This window comes from Pseudomyrmex gracilis, unplaced genomic scaffold (genome assembly GCF_002006095.1).
Source record: "Pseudomyrmex gracilis isolate BER0280 unplaced genomic scaffold, ASM200609v1 scaffold_264, whole genome shotgun sequence".
Taxonomy (NCBI): Eukaryota; Metazoa; Arthropoda; class Insecta; order Hymenoptera; family Formicidae; genus Pseudomyrmex; species Pseudomyrmex gracilis.
In genome coordinates, this window is record NW_018020848.1 from 134,132 (window position 1) to 154,928 (window position 20,797).

The following is a 20,797-nucleotide window of genomic DNA, read 5'->3' on the forward strand; positions in this document are numbered from 1 at the left end:
CATTAGTTCGTTCCATCTTGCTTAACTGAACACAGCCCTGTGTTCAGTTAAGCAAGATGGAACGAACCAATGCAGGAAATGCAGGAAATGCAGGAAATACAGGAATTGAAATGCAGGAATAGCAGGAAGTGAAAGAATTTAAGAAAGTGAAAAAGAAGAAAAGAGAAGGTGGCTCCCCAATCTGTTGCGGAGATGTGCAGTACCAGAAGCAGACAACTGTTATCTGTTGATAACAGATCTGCTGAACAGATTTGAATTGGTATCGTAACCAAAACAATTATTCAAGTTTCCATTCCGTTTATTTGTAAGAAAACTAAACTAAAACTAAACATGGAAATGGAATCGAACACAAGAAAGCGCTCATCGTGGCGGAAGATGGTGCGATCTATAAAGTAACTTGCGAAAGTTACGAGGAAAAGAGACAATTATACATAGGTGAGTGCTTTCTAAATCATCCTTATTCTTGTGGATTGTTTGTTTCTCGGCTTGCTTATAATCTTCAAGATCTTTTATTTTCTCTTTCAGACAAGATTTAGGTTGTGTCCAGTTAAGCAAGAGGGAACAAACGAACGCAGGAAATACAGGAATTGAAATGCAGGAACAACAGGAATTGAAAGAAATTGAGAAAGTGCAAAAGAAGAAATGAGAAGGTGGCTCCCCGATTTGTTACGAATCATGCGCAGTACCAGACAGTTGACTGTACTTCCTCGACTTCTTTCAATTCCTGCTATTCCTGCATTTCAATTTCTGTATTTCCTGCATTCCCTGCGTTTGTTCGTTCTCTCTTGCTTAACTGGACACAGCCTAAAATTCACGCGTATACAAAAACTCGAACGTCATGCAAAAATAACGAGGAAAATTCAGTGATTCGGGATAAAGATAAAGAAAAATGTATAACGAAATGTGTTGCAACCAAACTCCGCCTTTAGTTGAAATCGACTTCTTCCACGTGTATGATGTACATGTTATGTTATATGTGTTGCGCGGGAAACGAACACTCCCACTACACGCAATACGCGCGTCGTGATTTACATGCGGTCTTGGAACATCGAAGGCTCTTCATAAAAGATTAGTATTACGGATACTTCGAAACAGATTGTGTCGAGTCTAGTTCCACTCGAGCCTAGTTTGCAGACAGTTTCTAACACATATCAAACATATTTGTCATCATACGTGATTTAAAAGGTAAGAGGCAAAAGAACTATCTGTGTGTGATTTTTGTTTTAGTAGAAGCAATAAATAATAATGAAGAGAAAATGAGAAAAAATTAAGGGAATTATTTAGATTAGGGACTTAATCTCCGATTTTAATGAGCTTGAAATATGTTGTTAGGGATGTGATTCTGAACAACTTTTCCCTATACATGTTACCGCCGCTCGGCTTTAGTTTTCGAGTTATAAACAAAAGAAGGTTTATTATTATTATTACGATTATCTCGGAAAGTAATTACGTTATGGGAAAAGTTTTCAAACAAAACCTGTAGGAAATTCGATTTTCTATAAAAAAAAGGTTATAATATTCATTTACCTAACTCCAACCGTTTTCATGGTAGAACGTTAAATCCATTGCATTTACGTATATATTACAATGCGCATGTGATGCGTGACAACCACAATCAAACTCGAGTTGAAACAAACGCATGTTTAGATTGATTGTTGCACAAAATTATTTTTAAGCGTGTAAGCAGGGGGGGCTGCGACCCTCCTGAACTTTCCCTTAAAAACCTACCCTAACTTTAACCTAAATTCTTTTTTCTGCATTCCCCCTCGAACAATTTCCACAATAGTTAATCTATGTTACTACAATATCAATAGAAATGAATAAAAATTTTGCGAGGGAAAATGCAGAAAGAAGAGTTTAGGTTAGGGTTAGGTTAAATTTTTTAGGATAAGGGTGCAGGGGGACGCAGCCCCCCTGCCTACACGCATACACTTTCTACTACTAAAAGTGATCCATAGATCACTGGGGGGAGCATAGCACCTCCTTGCGGGGAAGAATAGCCCTCCTTGCCTACACACTTACAACACGAAGAAAATGTACATAGAATCGAAAAATAAGAGTTCATTTATAAAACTTTTTTTGTTATTAACTTTTTAACAAACAACAAGCGACGGCTACAATTTTTTGCGTGTCACTCAGGACAATGTCCTTGACAACATATGTGAAGCTCAAGTTGATCGGAGGTGATCCGTTATTGCCAATATTTACCCTAAAAAATAGTAATTATATAACTACATAGTTATTGATGCATAAAGAACTTTTTTCTGGATAATTATTTCCGCAAGCAGACACATTTACACAAAAAACTAATCGTTAACCTAATAATAACCAACATTTAAAAACTCCAAAATTATAAATAGTTTTATTGATTATTTTTGAGAGAATATGTTGAAAAAATGTAAATGTGGAGATAAACATTGAATTTTTACTTATACAAACAAACACTTTATTAGAACTCTATTAGATATTGCGTGAAGCTGTTGACGTCTGATAGAGTTCTTGTTCTGTGTGGGTACCGAAAAATTTTTTTTCGTGTTTTGATTTTTTCCTTCATGACTAGACGATTTGTTTATCAAAAAATTAATTATATCGTTCGAGACGATTTTTAAATGTAACCGGTAAAAATGGTGGACGCGTGCAAATGATATAAAAAACGGATCTGTGTTTATATCGTTTCTCTTTATGACAGCTTTTGTAAAAAAAAAAAAAAACCGGTTATTATCAATAAAATAATGACGTTATTTTTTTGCATAATCATTCAATCTATAACGTCGAAATTCAATGTCAACAACTTTCTCTTTAGTTCCATTTAATGCTATGGTATGTAGCAATTAACTTAAAGCATACGAGTTACATATATATACATATATATATATATATATATATATATATATATATATATATATATTGACTGATCAATGGTTCCGTTAACTAAATAACCATAGTAGATCGCGACTATAATACTTCAAATTTCTGCAAGTTGTATCGAATTGTGATATCTCGGTGGTAGATGTGTCAAAACACAATTAATTTATTAGTAGCGCGATATGTATATTGCACGATCAAAGTACAGCAAGAGATGTGACAAACATTTCTTGTGATTAAATTGATGGTTTGTATCTGAGTTATTGTACGATAAAGTCAAATGACGTAGAGATTGGATATTCTCAATTTATGTGTTTACAAAAAAATGTGAAGTTATTAATACACGTATTTGAGGCCGCGCTCGAGGAACTGTGGCAATTTACTTTCATCTAATACAGTTTTCGCATTTCTTGGATAATCCAGATCTAAATTCTGTATGTGAAAATTATATTCTATATAACAGTGATCGCTTTATTTTATTATCATATTTCAATCATATTTCTTAATCATTAACTGCAATTAATATTTTGAGTAAAACGGCTACGTCGAACCAGGTGCAGGATGGTTCGAGAACCCGAGGTCACTCCTCAAGACATTATTATTAATTGCAATTAATATGTTTTATACATATATATGATTAAATATGACGTAATAGGTATTTATATCAACATCACTGTACGGTCGTTAATTTGTATTTGACAACTTGTAATTACAGTCTGTACATTCAAAAACAGCACGGAATGTATAATTCTCCAATCTTACATAATCACGTGATGTGATACATGATATGTATTTCTCTCGTATTATGTAATCATAAAGAATATTTGCTATTAAATATATACGACGAAAATCACATTGGTAATGAATAATGCGAGTCCACACGGACGGCGGTTCTGGCTTGTGTGCGTATCTCCACCACGTCGGTGTTTTCATAGCACGAAATAGAACCATGTTCACGAAAAGTAATTACATAATTTCTTACGGCCGTGGCCGCTCTCATTCTTCTCTCTGATGTTACTGATACAATTTCATGTGCTATTAAGCATTAAGTGCCAATTGTATATGTAAATACAAGTTTCAATCTTAAAATAGTCTGTTATTATCATATTGATTTTATTTTTCACACTAGTTTCTCAACATATACACTCTAAACTAAATTATTAACTTGTGAGCACAGTAAATGTATTTTATAATATACAGGGTGTCACATGAAGACCGTATCACCGCTCGTAGGTAGATAGAAGGGATTATTCTGAGTCGAAGAGTCCCGAACCATTTTTTTCTATTACGTATGATATAAAGGAGTAATTATTGAATAAAGTAAGCCAATCAGCGCCGACCTTTAGCCGGGCGCACGTCAGTGAGCCGCGCGAAGCGCTCACGCATATCAGGCGCGTGGTTCACGCAACGTGCGTTCGGCTAAAGGTCGGCGCTGATTGGCTTACTTTATTCAATAATTACTCCTTTATCATACGTAATAGAAAAAAATGGTTCAGGACTTTTTGACTCAGAATAATCCCTTCTATCTGCTTACGAGCGGTGATACGGTCTTCATGTGACACCCTGTATATATATGTATAAACATCAGTCTGTCAGTTGCATTCGAAGCGAAAAGACGTTTTGCGTCTTCTTACGTAATACTGATTGATACTTTGCTGTCATTTCCGCCTCTTTATGAATATCTATGTAGCGTTTCTTTTCTTATCCATATTCTTCATGATCTCGAATAAATCATGAATTTTTTTTTTGTAATTTTATGTAATTTTTTATTAAAACACTGAAGAAGATCTCATAGTGGATCGAAACGTTTGTTAACATTTTTTAAAATCTTTGAATTAAAAACGAATTCTACCCAAACATCTGGTGTTAGCTTGTTATTGTCATTTCCCTAATTTTTTTATGTATATATACAACTAACACTGAATTTCAAGAGAAATCTGTGATCTCATCGCAGTATCACCGAATATCAAAAATAAAAATTCATAAATATCCGATTCTCGATTTCAACAATGCTTTCTGTCGATGTATTGTGCTAGCACGTTAGTCTTACATCTGCTACATTTATATCGTTTCACGTTGATTGTTGCAATATTATTTGCATCACGCGTAAAAAATTTATATTCTTTTTTTTCTGCTTTTTAATACTACTTAAAATGCAGTCTATGTTTTGAATGCTGGCGGCATTCTACTGACATAATGTGTTACAGACCTTGCAAAATATATTTAGTCTTGGTTATCTGGGTGAAAATAACAAATAACGATCTCTTATAAATCATAAACTTATGCGTTTCACGGCAACAACCGCGATTTCTTCACTTCCACTTATTCGATGCACTTTGCAGTGTGTATTCAATAAATGCTAATAGTTTGCACTTTGACCGTATCTATACCTAAGAATAACAACAATTCTAATTTATTTTTTAGAAGTGCTTGTGCTTGCGCACAGATACAAAAAAGATTTGAGATGTTCTTTCAATCAAGTTTTTTGTCTGCTTGTCACATTGAAAACATTGTCGAAATATACAAATAGTGAATGTTTTATGATCGAGAAGATGTTTTACAAGATTCAACTTTATATATTCAACTTATATTTTGAGTTTGACGAGATTAGATTGTTTGACGTATCATTTTGTGTTGCTTGACATATAGAATATCTAACGTGTTCGCGTTATGTTATCCGATGTATAATTTGCTTATTTCTGAAAGATATAACTGACGAAATGAATAAATTATAAAACACACATCAGTTTTTATTTTTTAATTTTTATGAAAGAGTTAAGATATTTTCTAATTTTTTTTTCTCATTTAAATTAATATGTAAATTATACAACGCACGTCAATTTTTGTTCTTGAATTTCTTTAAAACAGTAAAGATTTTCTATTTTGTTTCTATTTGTCATTCATATTTCTTTATCATACTGGTTTGTCGATAGTATATGAAAAAAGAAGACAATATTTTATCTATAAAAATTTATTTATTCATAAGTATTTAAATTATATGGTATCTGTAATGTATATGTACATATAATATTTCTGTGAAAAATGTTTTTGTACATATTATTTTTCTGGTTAGGTATCGTTAAACAGCGATTATCTCTTTCTTTCTTTCTCTCTTTCTCTCTCTCAGAAAAGAGTCGTCTGTGTGACAGCACTTAAGTATTTATATGAAAATGTTATTGAATTACAAATTATTAGAAAAAAAAAGAATAAAATATAACAAGAAATATATAAGGCCTTACGAGCCATTCGCAGGATGTTTGAGCGGAAACTGTGCGTGTATATATATATATATATATATATATATATACACATGTAACAAATTCAACTTCTAAATTTTGGCTCGTAAGGCCTTATATATTTCTTGTTATTAATTTCAACGAGCCTTAAGTCATAATTGTTTAGAATAAAATATATTTCTTTTAAATTAAAACAAAAACAAAAAGAAATCGAAAAAAAATAATTATTAGTTATTTATTAGTGATTATTTCTAAATAAACTCTGCAAGTCATCATACAATTGTCACCAATAGACTAAACATAATAAGAAATTATTTTGTGATTAACGTCTATCTTCCCTCAGGACGATAAGCTCTTTGATTGCGCTTTTGTTTATTTAGTCTTATTAAGCCGTTATTCTTACTATTAATAATAAGAAGTATTTTATATTTTTTAAACAATATAAGAAAGCATAAAAGTTATTTCTACGATAAGTAAAATCACTATCACTTTGTTACAATCAAGTTATTTCTACGATAAGTATAATCACTATCAATTTGTTATAATCACTTCATTCTTTGTGATTCAATTGTCACCGTTTGAAGATCTCTTCTTCTTGTCATCGTGTGTGATGTATGTGCGCGATACATTTATTACAACACAAATTTAATGCAAAACTATAAATCATATATGAATATAAACTTTGATCGCAGAGAGGAGATGAATCAATCGACGCGATATGCAGCCGCTAGTGAAACTGGACTTGACGGTAAATACTGTGTTACATATTTATATATTAAACACATTTTGTTCCTCAATTTTCTACACCGTTTTATTTTAAATATAAAGGTTTTTTGTATTCGATTTTTAAATAGTATGAGGTTTTGTATATGCAGTATAAAGACTATTTAAATTATCTAATCGCAGGACCCGATCAAATATTACCTGCGAATTCGGATACTGTGTGTAACAGCAACGGTAGAATCCGAATAAAATTAGACAGCAGTGGATTAAATTCGTACATGCCCGTGTCGATTCCTGGTGTTTTAAGCAGAACGGCAAAGCGTTATCCCGATCATATCGCAATGGTATCGAGACCCGGCCTGGACGGCAAAAGGACCACGTACACTTTTCAGTAAGTTTCTACTACCATATGTATACACGTATGTATATGTATGTATCAAATCGAGACTAAAATAAATAAACAATGTGATATGATCGACGCATTGTTGGATTTTCATTACAGAGAATACGAACAGGCTGTAAGAACTGTCGCTAAAGCATTCCTAAAACTTGGTTTAGAACGATATCACAGCGTTTGTATATTGGGATTCAACTGTCCAGAATGGATGATTGCCGACCTCGCAACCATATACGCCGGGTAAAGAGAATTCACATTCGTTTCACATCTTTACCAGCATCACATTTGCCATAATCTCGCACAAGCCAACAATAGAAGCAAAATTAATTTCGTCTATGCGACTTGAACTTAAATGTATACAGAATTAATTTCAGTTTAGAGATCATTTCGAATTTTCGTCTTTGAGGGCGTCACCATTTGATGACTTTCTCTATAATTTCTTTTTTTTTATTCTTTTAGTGGATTCGCTACGGGAATTTATACCACAAATTCTCCGGAAGCGTGTCAATATTGCGCCGGACACAGCCGTGCGAACATTATAATAGTTGAAGATCAAGTACAATTAGCGAAGATCTTGAAAATAAAGGACAATTTGCCCGACTTGAAAGCGATTGTACAATACGAGGGCGTACCTACCGAGAAGGATGTCTTAAGTGTGAGTAAATTTTTAATATTTTTTTTATTTGCACTATATATAAATTGGTTTTTTTTTTTTTTTTATTGCTCCTCAGTGGAATGATCTACTGGAGATAGGTAAGAAAGAATCGGATGATAAGCTGCAGTCTGTATTGAAGACGATCGGAGTAAACGAGTGCTGTACCCTGGTATACACGGTATGTTGAGAATTCAAACACACGTACATTATACTCCACAACCGATTATACTGCATAATTATATAACCGTCTGTATATACACTTTAAGATTTTCTCAACGTGTTATTTTTTTATATAAGTTACAATCGATAATTTGCAGTCGGGGACGGTTGGAAATCCAAAAGCCGTAATGTTGAGCCACGACAATCTTTTGCACAATGCACGGGTGATAACTGCGGCAGTACAGCTGCAAGAAAAGAGTGAAAGTACAGTCAGCTACTTGCCTTTATCTCATGTTGCAGCACAGGTCAGATTTTTCATATATAGAATAAACTTTAATATTTTATAATGTGATTTTACACGGACTTGTACATCTGTTATATATAATAAAATAAAAAAAATCAATTTGTCATTAATTCATTCGCAATTATATTGTGTATATATGTATATGTAAAATCTTTGATTGTTTCAGTTGATTGATATTATATTGCAAATATTTATCGCATCTACTGTACACTTCGCGGATAAGAAAGCATTGAAAGGTTCGTTAGTGGAGACGTTGCTTGTTGCAAGACCAACCGTGTTCATGGGTGTGCCGAGAGTATGGGAGAAGATCTACGAAAAGATGCAAGAAAAGGCGCGCGATAATGGCAAAATCAAAACGTGGATCGCCAAATGGGCAAAGACGCAGGCTCTTTATTACCACAATAATAAAATAAACGGCACGGATTACAAACACTGGGGTTATTGCTTCGCAAAATGGCTCGTTTTCAACAAAGTGAAAGAAGCACTGGGTCTGGATAAGTGTCGATTATTAGTTACGGCAGCGGCGCCCTTAAACATAGAAATAAAAAAATATTTTCTTAGTCTGGACTTACCTTTGGTCGAAGCGTACGGGATGTCAGAATGCGGCGGCGCTCACACAATAACGTATAAAGAATTCAGGTAAATGTCGTAAGTCACTTTGTACATAATAATTTTTGTCGAATTTTGAACTTTACTGTTACGCGCAAATATTATAAGCCGCGATTATTTATACCTCACTTTTATCAATAAATGCGTGTTTAGGATATAGTTATACTATAGAAGTTAAGAAATAAATAAATGTGTGTATGTGTGTGCATAAAAATGAGACAAAAATACAGACTAGTGTGTAAAGTACGAGATCTTAAAAGATCTTAAATTAATTTTTTTTTGTAACAACAGTTAGCAGATATACATATATATATATCTCTCTCTCTTCTTTGTTGTAGTATGTATGATGTCGGAATAGCTTTGCCCGGATTTTACACAAAATTAGACAATGTCGACGAACACGGTGAGGGCGAAATATGCATGAGCGGACGACATGTGTTTATGGGCTACTTGAACGATCCTGAAAAATCTGCCGAGACTAAAGATGAAGACGGTTGGTTGCATAGTGGCGATCTTGGCAAAATAAACTCAAAAGGAGTTTTATCTGTTACTGGTAAGCCGTCTCTCTCTCTCTGTGATTGTTTTTTTTTTTTACTTCAATATTTCTTATTCATTATTACATAAAAGAATCATATCTTTTTGTGCGCATTTTATTTTGCCCCCATCGGTTTTTATTTATTATTTTATTTTTTTTTTGTTTTAATATTCATTGACTACCATTACGCAGCGTATTACGATGATAATGAAGCAATTGTACATGTGATTATTCATATGAATGCTGAATTGGCGAACATTGGCGACTTTATAATTACACGTATCGATAACTAAAGTCAAAAAATTTAATAATTTAATAACCCTTTGAGTGCTATGGGCGCACATATGCGTCCAGCGAAAGCCATCGATGTAGACTATGGACGCAAATACGCGCTCAGCAGTTGTCATCAGTATAGACTATGGACGCAAATACGCGCTCAGATGATGTTTTCAGTATCGACGATAGACGCAAATACGCGCCTGGCAAAAATGATCAGGGAACAATGCAACACTCGCAAAAAAGACCGTCGTCGCTTAGTAACGATAAGAAGCAAAGTTTATCATACGCAAATAAATTATTAATTTTTTCTATGAATTTTTAGTTTTTTTTTAAATATCTATGTATTAAATGTTATTTTCTTAAAATGTATATATATTTGAATCCTCTCCATGATTATATAATCCTTCTTATGATTTGTTTAATTTTCTGATTATGAATGTGTCATACACCGTCAACAAGATCCATACTGCGCGAAAAAGTATTCAGTCCCCGGCGATCATCAGCGTAAGCCGCGCGCCGTCCGTACGAGCTGCATAGGCCGCGAGTATTCAGCACTCAAAGGGTTAATCTTATTTTCGTCATTTATCAACCAGTTAAATCAGTTATTTTTTTGTCTAATTTTTGCTCCTTTTAATCCGATACATGTTCAGCTATAAAGTATACGTATTATTGAAGCGATACGCTTACCTAAATTAATGTTATTACGATAACGATTTTTTTTTTTTTATCTTATTTTTGCAGGTAGACTAAAAGAGCTTATAATTACAAGCGGCGGAGAAAATGTGGCACCATACAACATCGAGCAGGCGGTACTGGCGGAGTTGCCTGCGTTAAGCAACGCGATGTTGGTCGGTGATAAAAGAAAATATCTTACGATCCTCGTGACGCTCAAAGTACGTTGAAAATTCAACGTAGCGAAATCAAAAATAAAATGTATGAATAATTGAATGTATCAAATCAAATATATCTTGTTTCCAGAGTAATATGAATACCGAGACCGGCGAGCCTTTGGACACGCTGACCGAAGATGTGTTGAAGTGGGCAAAATCCGTTGGTAGCAAAGCCAAAACAGTTACGGAAGTTATAAACTCGCGCGATCCGATTGTAAGTATATGCATTTTTTAAAGCGACAGAAATGAAGATACGATTGACACGATTTCAACATAAAGTTGATAAAGCGTGTAAACGTACATTATTACAACTGCAAAAGAAATGTGTATCTATGTATGTTTTGTCATTGCGCATATGAAAAAAATGTCATGTATAATTTATATAATTCTTTCAGATATACAATGAAATCGATAAGGCGATCAAGAGAGCCAACACGCACGCCATAAGCAATGCTCAAAAAGTGCAAAAGTTTGAAATTCTTCCTCATGACTTTTCCATTCCGACCGGCGAGTTGGGACCCACACTGAAACTCAAGAAGAACGTGGTCTCGAAGATGTACGCGGATTTGATAGAAAAATTGTATACTGAGTGATATTCCCTACATTCCCCACTGCAAATGATGTGACAATATAAATTCTCAATGAGAAGCTAGGATAGATAAGGAAATTATTAGAGGTGTACAAAAGTTCGGCGTCACATATCGCCATACGGCCTTCGGCTTTGTTAATGACTTTGCTTTTCTATCTCTCGCATTTTTATATTGTACTTTATTGTCATAATCGAATGCGAATTGTCATAATCTTTAGCGAATAATGTTTTTTCTAGTGTCTTTAAAAATAGAGATCGATAAAGCGCACATGCATTTTTTATTTTTAACTGCATGTTAGTTCAATCTATGCAACACAGTTGCAAAGCACAAATTACTTGTGACTTATCTATTCCGCATATGAAAAAAATGGTGCTAGAACGTGTCGGAAGTGGTTATTGAAACTTAAAAAAGTGATAACTTCGACGTCAGCGACAAACCACGCTCTAAACAATTCTTCCGAAATTCATCAATTACTTGATAGATAGCAAAAGGTGATAGAAAGCAAGAGAAAATATTTTAAGGAAGATTGAACATTTTGTATTTTTAATAATAATAATGATAGTTTTTTAATTAAAAAAACGCCGAAAACTTTGCACACTTCTAGTACATACATATATAGCTCCTATTTTGTCTAAGTTTTATACTATCAAGTATCCAACTAAGTAGCTATAACACATCTACACACAACAAAACCCTCATCAAATGTTGATTAAACGCTCACAGCTCTATGCGATATGTAATGAACATCTATGAGTTTTTGTGGATTTTGTTGTGTGTGTGTGTGTGTGTATGTATAGACATATATTCTGCAATAAAAAATTATAAAAAGATTATTTTTTTACCGACAAATAGAAAAAAAATACATCTTTATTCCAAAGATATTTTAATATATTAATATAACCATATATTAAATACTATAATTTTAGTTTAATAATAATTGTACGTATCGTATTTTTATTTATAATACAACATTTTTCTACTTTTTAAGCAAAAATGTTTACTATAATGCATAGGTGAGAATGAACGACAAGAAGAATAATTTTAGTTGTACAATATATTATACTAAATATAGTTTATACAATAAACAAATCTGTAGTTACATTTAAAATTATTTGTTTATTTTCGTAGTAAACGCGACTTTTCATAAGAAAATAGTCTTGCTAAGCGCATCACAGCAGCTTTGGAAATGCAGATCTGTATATATCATCTTACTCTTAATTTTATCATGCTCAAATGTGGGATTACACTCACATTACGTTGTTTTTACATCTCATCGAGAGATAAGAAAAGTCTTTCTATTGATGAAATTGTTCACGCTACTTTGACTGTCTTACCACATTTTCAATATCAATTTTTACATATGTGCATCTAAAACCTCCTTTATATGCTCATTGAAATAACACAACACAATATTACGTACGGAACTCTGTCTTTTTTTTTTTTTTGTTACTGTAAAGTTATAGTTAATAAGAATGTAAAACACACAGCATAACGATGTATATAAAAAATTCACACAAAAATCCTCAAATAGTAACACATTTAATCGAGCAATCAGTAATAAGACGTATGTACCACTGTGACACACATACAGAACATTATTATTTCAAAATATTACAGATGCTCTTTTTCAAGAGAATAAACTAAAAAAAAATAATGAGTATTGCTTAAGATGAGAATCATATAGTATTAACATACTAAGATGTTTTTTCGGGTTTGAACCGCGATAGTGTTATTCTTATACCGACGTTTCGTGAACATTACAGCTCACTTCATCAGAGTTTAAAGAGCAGCCTGATACTGATCAGGCTGCTCTTTAAAAAACATCTTTGTATGTTAATACTACACATCGCGAAAGCATCAAATATCAAATCATATAGTAAATACGTGAAATAGTTTACAGAAGATCTTTTTTTAAATAAAAATTAAAAGTTTTTCAGAACCTCGGATTGTATCTGTAATTGTATCATATTATTCTGACTCAAACTAAAAGACTAAGTAATTACAAAATATAACAACAGAAATATTTTAAGATGTTGTTGTTGTGTTGAATTTTTGTTGAATGATAGATGTTTTTCGTTGTGGGACTGACTCTGGTGTTGGTATAGCATCACCTGTTGGCAAAACACCAGCTGGCTTTGGCTTAGCTGTGGATTTTTGTTTTGCCATTTGATAATCCCCAGAATCAAAATATTTTTGCTGAAAATACACAGTGAATATAAACTGTTTGAACAAAGCTTTTTTGAAAGAAAATATTCTTGTTTCTCTTATAATATAATATAAAAATCATAAATAATCAGTAGACTGATATTTACTCCTTTGGCTAGCCTTTTCTGCAAAAATGCAGAATGACCGCCAAACGGACGATTAGCCGCATTTGGATACTTTGCTTTTAGTTTGGCTTCTTCCAATTTTTCAATATCACTGGATGACAACTGTAATAAATAATAAAGTAAAATGTCTGTATATATATATATATATTTACATACTGTCAATTTTAAATTAATTTTTAGAGAAAGTTAAAAAATATATAGAATATTTCTCTTTTATTATTTCTTTTTTATTCGTTTGTTTGTAACACAAACTTGATTACCTCTACTTTTTTCTAATAAATTACTCTTGTTATTAACAATTTGAATCTCTTACCTCTGTAGTTGGGCTTTGATCGGCTGACTGATCGTCACTCATCTCGTAAAAGATTTTTTTAAACACACTCTCTTCTCTTCAACAACTGAACTTTTTGCTTGAATTAACTCTCAAACACTAAATTCAACACTAACGTGTATTAACGTACATAAGCTAAGTGAATGGCGCAATACAAATCGTAACCGCTTCGAGGCATTCGCTCGAACGGATCGAGGGACGATCTTTCCGATCTTCTGTTTCTACTCGATGCGCCGCGAAAAACACATTTACCGCATCGAGATAACGAGCGAGTGTCAATGAAATTATTTTCATAAAATCTGCTAATAATGCGATCGCGCGAACGACAGCGTCACATGCGAGTCGGCAGCCGTTATATGTTGTTTTGCAGACAAGGAGCGTCAATTTGCGTTACGCGCAACTGGAAGCGACACGATAGCCAATCAATATGCTACGTTTCCATAAAAACAAAATCCTGATTGGCTATCGCGCTGTTTTGTCATGCGTAACGCGCTGACGGTTCCGTCTGCAGAAGCCATTACACACCGAAATTTTGCACGGCGCAAGTTTTATATTTATTCACAACGGAAATCTTCAAATACACGTAAAGCTTCGTATTCACGATACTCGCGAAAAAAATCGATTCGAGTCTCGTGTAAGTTTAAAAGTTCTTGTATTGGTCGATCGTCTGAATCGATTGGTCAGTTCTGTTCCGCAAATTAAAATACAACCACTCTCGCAAATCGGTTCGAATTATTTATTTTCATCCTGTATTTTAATTTGCGTCTTGACAACGCGAAGTAGAAATCGGCAGTAACATAAAACATAAACCGGTATAAATCCGATCAATCGCATAAATGAGTTGGAAAAAAACAGCGGAGTCTCTCTCTCTCTCTCTTTGTCTATCTATCTATATCTCTCTCTTTCTCTTATCTTACTCATTCACTCGCGCTCGTCACTTGTGGTGGTAGCACCGGTCGGTTGTGTGTACCAGCTGATCTTTGAGCTGCTATGTTCAAAGCGGACGATACGGTGATACATAATTTGCCGCATGTTTGTAGTGAACCGATCCGATAATTTCAACCGATTTAAATACCCGCTGGGAAAATAACACGCCATGAACACTTTGATTCACACGAAACGGATGATAATCGAGCACGGTGGAATCATTCGACGTTCGTATTATTTTCATCGTATTATTACTTCACGTCCCATTATAGATTACACCACAAGTTTTGCAACTTGTAATACTGTGTATATATATCGTCATAAAAAAAAAAAAAAATGCTTCTGTTAATTTTGCACGCGCAACGATATCGACTCGTCGCTGTAAAATTAACGATGCATTGTAACACTTTGATATTTTTTTTTCAATTGTCTCGTCCGTTTTAACGTTTGTTAAAAAAAACGCGATATCGCCACAGGTTATGTCACGCCACATGTCTCTTAAGTTTTTTCTAATGTATATAGCTTTGTATATATGTACACATAGTTGTCAAGAACCTTCGTGTTTTTTTTTTGCATATACAACTGTTATTATTTCATTGCTCAGTCATTTTGTGTGCATTTAATGTTACCCGATATTTGACAATAACTTGGAGTGTTTTACTCTAGATGTTAGTAGTAAAAACAAATCTGTGCTCGTAGTGTTTTATTTTTTATTTTATTTACATACTGTAATACAGACGTTCTTTAATTTTATATATTTAGTGATCGCAAACTTTTTTATTCATTTTAGGATGTTCCCCGTTTAAATTATTGTATAATAATAATCATACAATGGGTAGTATAGCTTTACTTTATACTTTTAACTTTAATCAAAATCGAAAAAACTTGTTGCCGGAGCCTACGGTGTTGTCGGCGTATGTTAACAATATGCCGTATATACAAATCCGAACGTTTTATATGACGCCAAACTGGAAAGGACAGGAACCATCGTCAAAAGTGGAAGAAACAGTAAAAAATATCAAAGAAGAGAAAGAACTCAAAGAGAAAATGACAGACAGTGTTGTTAAACATTGCGAGCCAAAAAAGGCTGTTGCTAAGGTTACAATATGGCAAAAAATCAAGGGTGAAATATTGCATTATTATCATGGATTTCGATTATTGGGACTTGATATGAAAGTTTCTGCTAAATTAATATGGAGAATTTTACATGGAAAGGAACTCAGTAGGAGGGAGCATCGTTTGGTACGTCAAGCAGAAAACTGTAACACACATACAGGAGTACATTTCAAAATCCTACCTTGGTTACTAAAATGCTATATTTTGTGTCACGTGTACTATAGTTTACCAAAGTAAGATTTTGGAACGTACTTCAGATAAGACATTAGTGTTAAAATTTATTACAATTATTATTATTATATATAATCAATTATTTTGACAGCTTGTAAAAACAACTGGAAATATGTTCAGATTGATACCTTTCTCTGTGTTTATTATTGTTCCTTTTATGGAATTTTTACTGCCTGTGGCGATCAAACTGTTTCCTGGTATGCTACCATCTACTTTTCAAACAGCAACTGAGAAAGAAGATAAATTGAAACAAGCCTTGAAGGTATAAAAAAAACATCGAAGTATGTATTCATAGCGAGTGATAAGTAAGCGCATGTAAATATGCTTTGCCGTTTTTTGTTTTTAAACAGGTCAAGATAGAAATGGCAAAATTTTTGCAAAAAACCTTAGACGAAATGGCGGTACAGTCATCGGATCATTACAGATCTGAAAAAGCTAAAGAATTCGCGGAGTTCTTTTACAAAGTACGGACATCCGGTGCCGTTGCAACGAACGAAGAAATTATGAAATTTAGCAAACTCTTTGAAGACGAAATTACATTAGATTCTCTCTCGCGGCCTCAGCTAATTGCTTTATGCCGTGTATTGGATGTGCAAACACTTGGAACGACAAATTTCTTACGATTCTTACTCAGGATGAGATTGAGAAGTCTTACTGCGGACGACAAAGTTTGTATAGTTACATTTTTCTGTAAAAGTTTTTTTAGACTTTAACAGCTAAAGCGTATTATTCCCTTTGACAGCTAATCGAAAAGGAAGGAGTCGATACCCTGACTAGGGCTGAATTGCAACAAGCGTGCAGAGCTCGTGGTATGCGCGCTTACGGGTTGCCAGAGAACAGGCTGAGAGAACAATTATCACAATGGTTGGATCTGAGTTTGATTAAAAAAGTTCCGCCCTCTTTGCTGTTGCTGTCGCGAGCACTTATGATACCGGAAACAGTGCCTATGTCAGACAAACTGAAGGCGACTATTTCGGCCTTGCCCGATACGGTTGTGGCTCTCACAAAGGGTGCTATCGGGGAAAAAGAAGGTAAACTGGATCATAGAACGAACATTGAAATTATAAAGATGGAAGAGAAGAAGATTGAAGAAGAAAGAAAAGAGAAGAAGGAAACCGAACCACAACCAACTATTGTGGAATCCAATGCTGCGAAAGATGAAATTACCGCTACGGATGTTAAAGTTTTGGAACAGGCTCTGGATTCAATCGGCAAAGTCAGTAAAACAAGAAAAAAAGAAGAGATGTTTTTAATTGATCATCTTTTAATTTTTACACAGGATTTTGTAACATAATTTGCAATTGTTGTAGGACAACAAGAAAATGGTTGTAGAAAAAGAAGAACTCAAAGAACTTAAAGAAGAAATGGCAGAGTATCAAGAGGATATTAAGGAACTATATCAAATTAAAGCAGAGGCTAAAGGTCAAGCGGATATAGAAAATATTAGAGTATCGAAAGGTGCTAAGAGACTGTTTAACAAAGTGAATAAAATGATCTCAAAGATGGATGCTGTTTTATTGGAGCTTGAGCAGTCCGAGAAGAAGGTCAAAGAGAGAATAGAATTGTTGGGTCCTGATGAAAAACGGGATGCCAAGGATGTAGAAGAATTAGTTAAAATAGACGAATTAGTCGCGGCAATTAAGCAAATTCAAAATGTTCCAGACGATCATCGATTAAAACGCATAACAGAAATTTTAGGAAAAATTGACAATGATCATGACGGAGCTATAAAAATAGAAGACGTCTTAAAGGTATGTTTTAAAGCCGATTTATATAGTTTTTTATTGTTACATATTATTTTTACGCACTTAAACGCGTTACATTAATTATTTTATACAAATTTTTTTTTCAGGTTGTAGAATTAATAGGTAAAGAAGATGTGAATTTAAGCGAAAAACAAGTGGACGAATTGATAGAGTTAATAGACAAAGAAGAGATATTGAAAATGGAAGAACAATTACAAAAATCATTAGAAAAGGACAGCAAAATAGGCAAGGATGAGGAGATTAAGGCCGGACATAAATCTACGGTTCCGGCTACACCTGTAACAACTGAGCCAGGATTTGGAAAGGAAGAACTAACGGACGATGCCATAAGAGAATCCTATGTAGATTCTTCCGTCGAGGAAGGTAAACAAAAAGCAGCCGCCGTTCTCAAGACCGACTCCAAGTCTGACGAAGTAAAAACTCCTCCTCTTTCACCGAACGTTCCACCATCGGCAAAAAAAGCAGAAGGAACAAAAACACATCTGTGATTAGCGCACAATGAAATATAAATATTAACGTAAATTTAATTTTTATTATCAGAGCAATATTTTTATTGAAATCTAATACCGTGAGGTATAGATTTCTATCTGTACTTTGCACATATTATTGTCTTTAGAAAACAATTTCTAATATTTACGTATTTTTTCGACGAATAGAAAGTATATAAACTTACATAAAATGAAAAAGAGAAGAATTTTATATTCGTGTATTGCAGGCACAAAAGATTATTTCACAATTGGTCAATACATGACTTACAGATAACATATTATCGATATGTTGTGTTGTACATAAAATACGAATGCGGATATATAAATATCTTATATACGTCTACTGTACGAAATATTTGAGTAACAGCGAATTATCTTTAGTTTCATGTTTTACACTTCACATATAGAAAAAAAACCGAAATTTTCTTTTAAAGACTGTGATGCATTTAATAGCATCATTGTTCCCTTTTATTGGTAAAACAATTATAAAAATTAATACATTGATCATTGATTCTGAAACTTATTGTCGATGTTACACACAAATCTTTTTTTTAAAAAGAAGCGATTATAATATTATTCTCGTAATATTGACAATAAATTACAGAAAAAAGCAAAAAACCTGTTTGGTTTTCTTTTCGTTAAAATATAGTTAAACTTTGCAGTAAACCTATAAAACAATCATTCCACCTTTCTGAGCGCTATTGTTGTACATTTATAGTACGAGTGTATATTAATTATAGCTCACATAGCGCAGCCATATATTGAGCTATAAAACAAAAAACTGTACAGTAATTTATATAACTTACCATTTGTGAAACACAGAGCAAAGTTGTTATAAAAAAGAGTTAATATATATATTGTGAAAATAAATCAATATATATATATATACACACGAATTTTTTTTGTTTCGTGCTACATAGAGTTCTAAATTTGCAAACAGGATTTTGTTAGAAAAATATTTCTATGTGAAAATATTGTGTAAAATGTTATATCTCATACACATACACACATATACACGAAGAGAGAGAGAGAGAGAGAGAGAGAAAGAGAAAGAGAATTTAAAGACACATGTACATGAAAATATGTATTATACATTTGCATTACTTTGTATATGTGATTAACTGAGGTGAAGGCCGTTCAAAATATCATAAATGTGTTTATATATATATATAATACATATATATAAATTCAACAAGATAACACATTTTTTCAGAGTGCTCTATTTCTTTACTTCTGCGCATGAAAGTCTAAATATATATGTAAAAAGTAATAAGTGTATTATTTTTTTAAATTTTTATAGGGTTAAAGTTTTCTCAGAAAACGAGATAAATAAAATTTATTATTAAATGTCCTAAAAAAATGAATTTTTTACAACATTTTTATTGTGCATATTTCTCATCTGTTTTCTTTCCTCCATTTTGTTGTCTTTCCACATTTACCAAAAAAGTTAATATAAGTATAAACCTTTATATGTATATTTCTGATATATAAAGGTTGAGGTATATTTTTTATATGTGGATCTCTGTATATTTTTTAAAAATTAAATTATTACACAATAAAGATATAAATGAGTTGAGATAAATAACAGTTGAATAATCAGTCAAAAAAAGTACGTTGAGATTTGCATAAAAATGCTTTAAACTTGTGCAACATAGCAGATCACAAACATTTAAAAGTGAAAAATCTAATTGATCTCTCGAATATTTATTTATATTCGAGTTTAAATATTGCTATTAAAACTTAACTCAAAGTTTTTAAAGTTTGATTAATCTCTTTACATAAACAATGATTAAACAATTAAAAGTCGCATTCAATGTCAACAGTACAAAAGTATCAAATCAACCTTCAATACAGATACTTTGCTTTTCTTTCAAGAAATCTATAAATATAATTTTTTGAGAACTTTTAATGATTATTCTATAAAAATGTCTCTCCGTTTTTTAAGATGTATTAAAAATTTAGTCATATTAATATTTGCAATAAACGCACACTCCACAGAGGTGGAGCTTTCTTTTTAGATAAGCGACTTAAGTATTTATACGATCAGTCTCTACTTACAGTCTATCATGTTAGATATAAAAATTGTATTTTTATCTAATATTTGTGACTCGATATTTCAGATGTGCGAGTAACATCAATTACAAAAGAACCATTGCAATGGTTTTTTTACGATACTAATATAAAATTACAATAAGTTTGTTTTTTTTTCAAAGAAATTTTTAAATCTTTTTTGCTCAAAAAATAAATCGAAATATATCAAACTGTTATATGTATGCTATTTTTAAAAAAACTTTAAAACTAAAACCTAATGTTGCAAAACTATATATGTAAAACAAAACACAATATTATTAAAACTACAATACGCA

The 20,797-nt window shown here is 32.7% G+C and overlaps 3 protein-coding genes across 4 annotated transcripts; 2 read left to right on the top strand and 1 right to left on the bottom strand.

Moving 5' to 3' along the window:
* The first annotated feature begins 769 nt into the window (after positions 1–769).
* Positions 770–12,075, top strand: LOC109859494 (very long-chain-fatty-acid--CoA ligase bubblegum). Of its 2 annotated transcripts, none has more exons than XM_020437807.1 (12): positions 770–1,185; positions 6,794–6,849; positions 7,008–7,215; positions 7,327–7,461; positions 7,681–7,876; positions 7,953–8,054; positions 8,194–8,340; positions 8,506–8,978; positions 9,287–9,501; positions 10,504–10,655; positions 10,741–10,866; positions 11,048–12,075. In XM_020437807.1, the coding sequence occupies exons 2-12, from the start codon at positions 6,801–6,803 to the stop codon at positions 11,243–11,245; spliced, it is 2,001 nt and encodes a 666-aa protein (XP_020293396.1). In that variant the 5' UTR covers positions 770–1,185; positions 6,794–6,800; the 3' UTR covers positions 11,246–12,075. The 2 variants fall into 2 exon arrangements, with proteins under 2 accessions (XP_020293396.1, XP_020293397.1); XM_020437808.1 differs by lacking the exon at positions 770–1,185 and adding an exon at positions 6,695–6,713.
* Positions 12,076–13,038: 963 nt separating this feature from the next.
* Positions 13,039–14,281, bottom strand: LOC109859473 (alpha-endosulfine). Its single transcript, XM_020437769.1, has 3 exons — positions 13,886–14,281; positions 13,555–13,674; positions 13,039–13,438 (listed from the first exon to the last, which is right to left on the bottom strand). Exons 1-3 carry the CDS (start codon positions 13,925–13,927, stop codon positions 13,268–13,270), a joined length of 333 nt encoding a protein of 110 aa, XP_020293358.1. The 5' UTR covers positions 13,928–14,281; the 3' UTR covers positions 13,039–13,267.
* A 555-nt stretch (positions 14,282–14,836) lies between these two features.
* On the top strand, positions 14,837–19,450 carry LOC109859489 (LETM1 domain-containing protein LETM2, mitochondrial). Its single transcript, XM_020437790.1, has 7 exons — positions 14,837–15,057; positions 15,621–16,072; positions 16,269–16,439; positions 16,528–16,845; positions 16,920–17,393; positions 17,488–17,928; positions 18,030–19,450. The coding sequence occupies exons 1-7, from the start codon at positions 15,000–15,002 to the stop codon at positions 18,429–18,431; spliced, it is 2,316 nt and encodes a 771-aa protein (XP_020293379.1). The 5' UTR covers positions 14,837–14,999; the 3' UTR covers positions 18,432–19,450.
* Positions 19,451–20,797: the final 1,347 nt, after the last annotated feature.

Excerpts from the sequence above, each read along its gene's own strand:
- LOC109859494 (XM_020437807.1), top strand. The coding sequence starts at position 6,801 with ATGAATCAATCGACGCGATATGCAGCCGCTAGTGAAACTGGACTTGAC. Across the intron at positions 7,462-7,680 it reads CTCGCAACCATATACGCCGG|TGGATTCGCTACGGGAATTT; the intron begins GTAAAGAGAATT and ends TTATTCTTTTAG. Across the intron at positions 8,979-9,286 it reads ATAACGTATAAAGAATTCAG|TATGTATGATGTCGGAATAG; the intron begins GTAAATGTCGTA and ends TCTTTGTTGTAG.
- LOC109859473 (XM_020437769.1), bottom strand. The coding sequence starts at position 13,927 with ATGAGTGACGATCAGTCAGCCGATCAAAGCCCAACTACAGAG. Across the intron at positions 13,675-13,885 it reads ATCAAAGCCCAACTACAGAG|TTGTCATCCAGTGATATTGA; the intron begins GTAAGAGATTCA and ends TATTTATTACAG. Across the intron at positions 13,439-13,554 it reads AGAAAAGGCTAGCCAAAGGA|CAAAAATATTTTGATTCTGG; the intron begins GTAAATATCAGT and ends GTGTATTTTCAG.
- LOC109859489 (XM_020437790.1), top strand. The coding sequence starts at position 15,000 with ATGAACACTTTGATTCACACGAAACGGATGATAATCGAGCACGGTGGA. Across the intron at positions 16,846-16,919 it reads GTCTTACTGCGGACGACAAA|CTAATCGAAAAGGAAGGAGT; the intron begins GTTTGTATAGTT and ends TCCCTTTGACAG. Across the intron at positions 17,394-17,487 it reads CTCTGGATTCAATCGGCAAA|GACAACAAGAAAATGGTTGT; the intron begins GTCAGTAAAACA and ends CAATTGTTGTAG.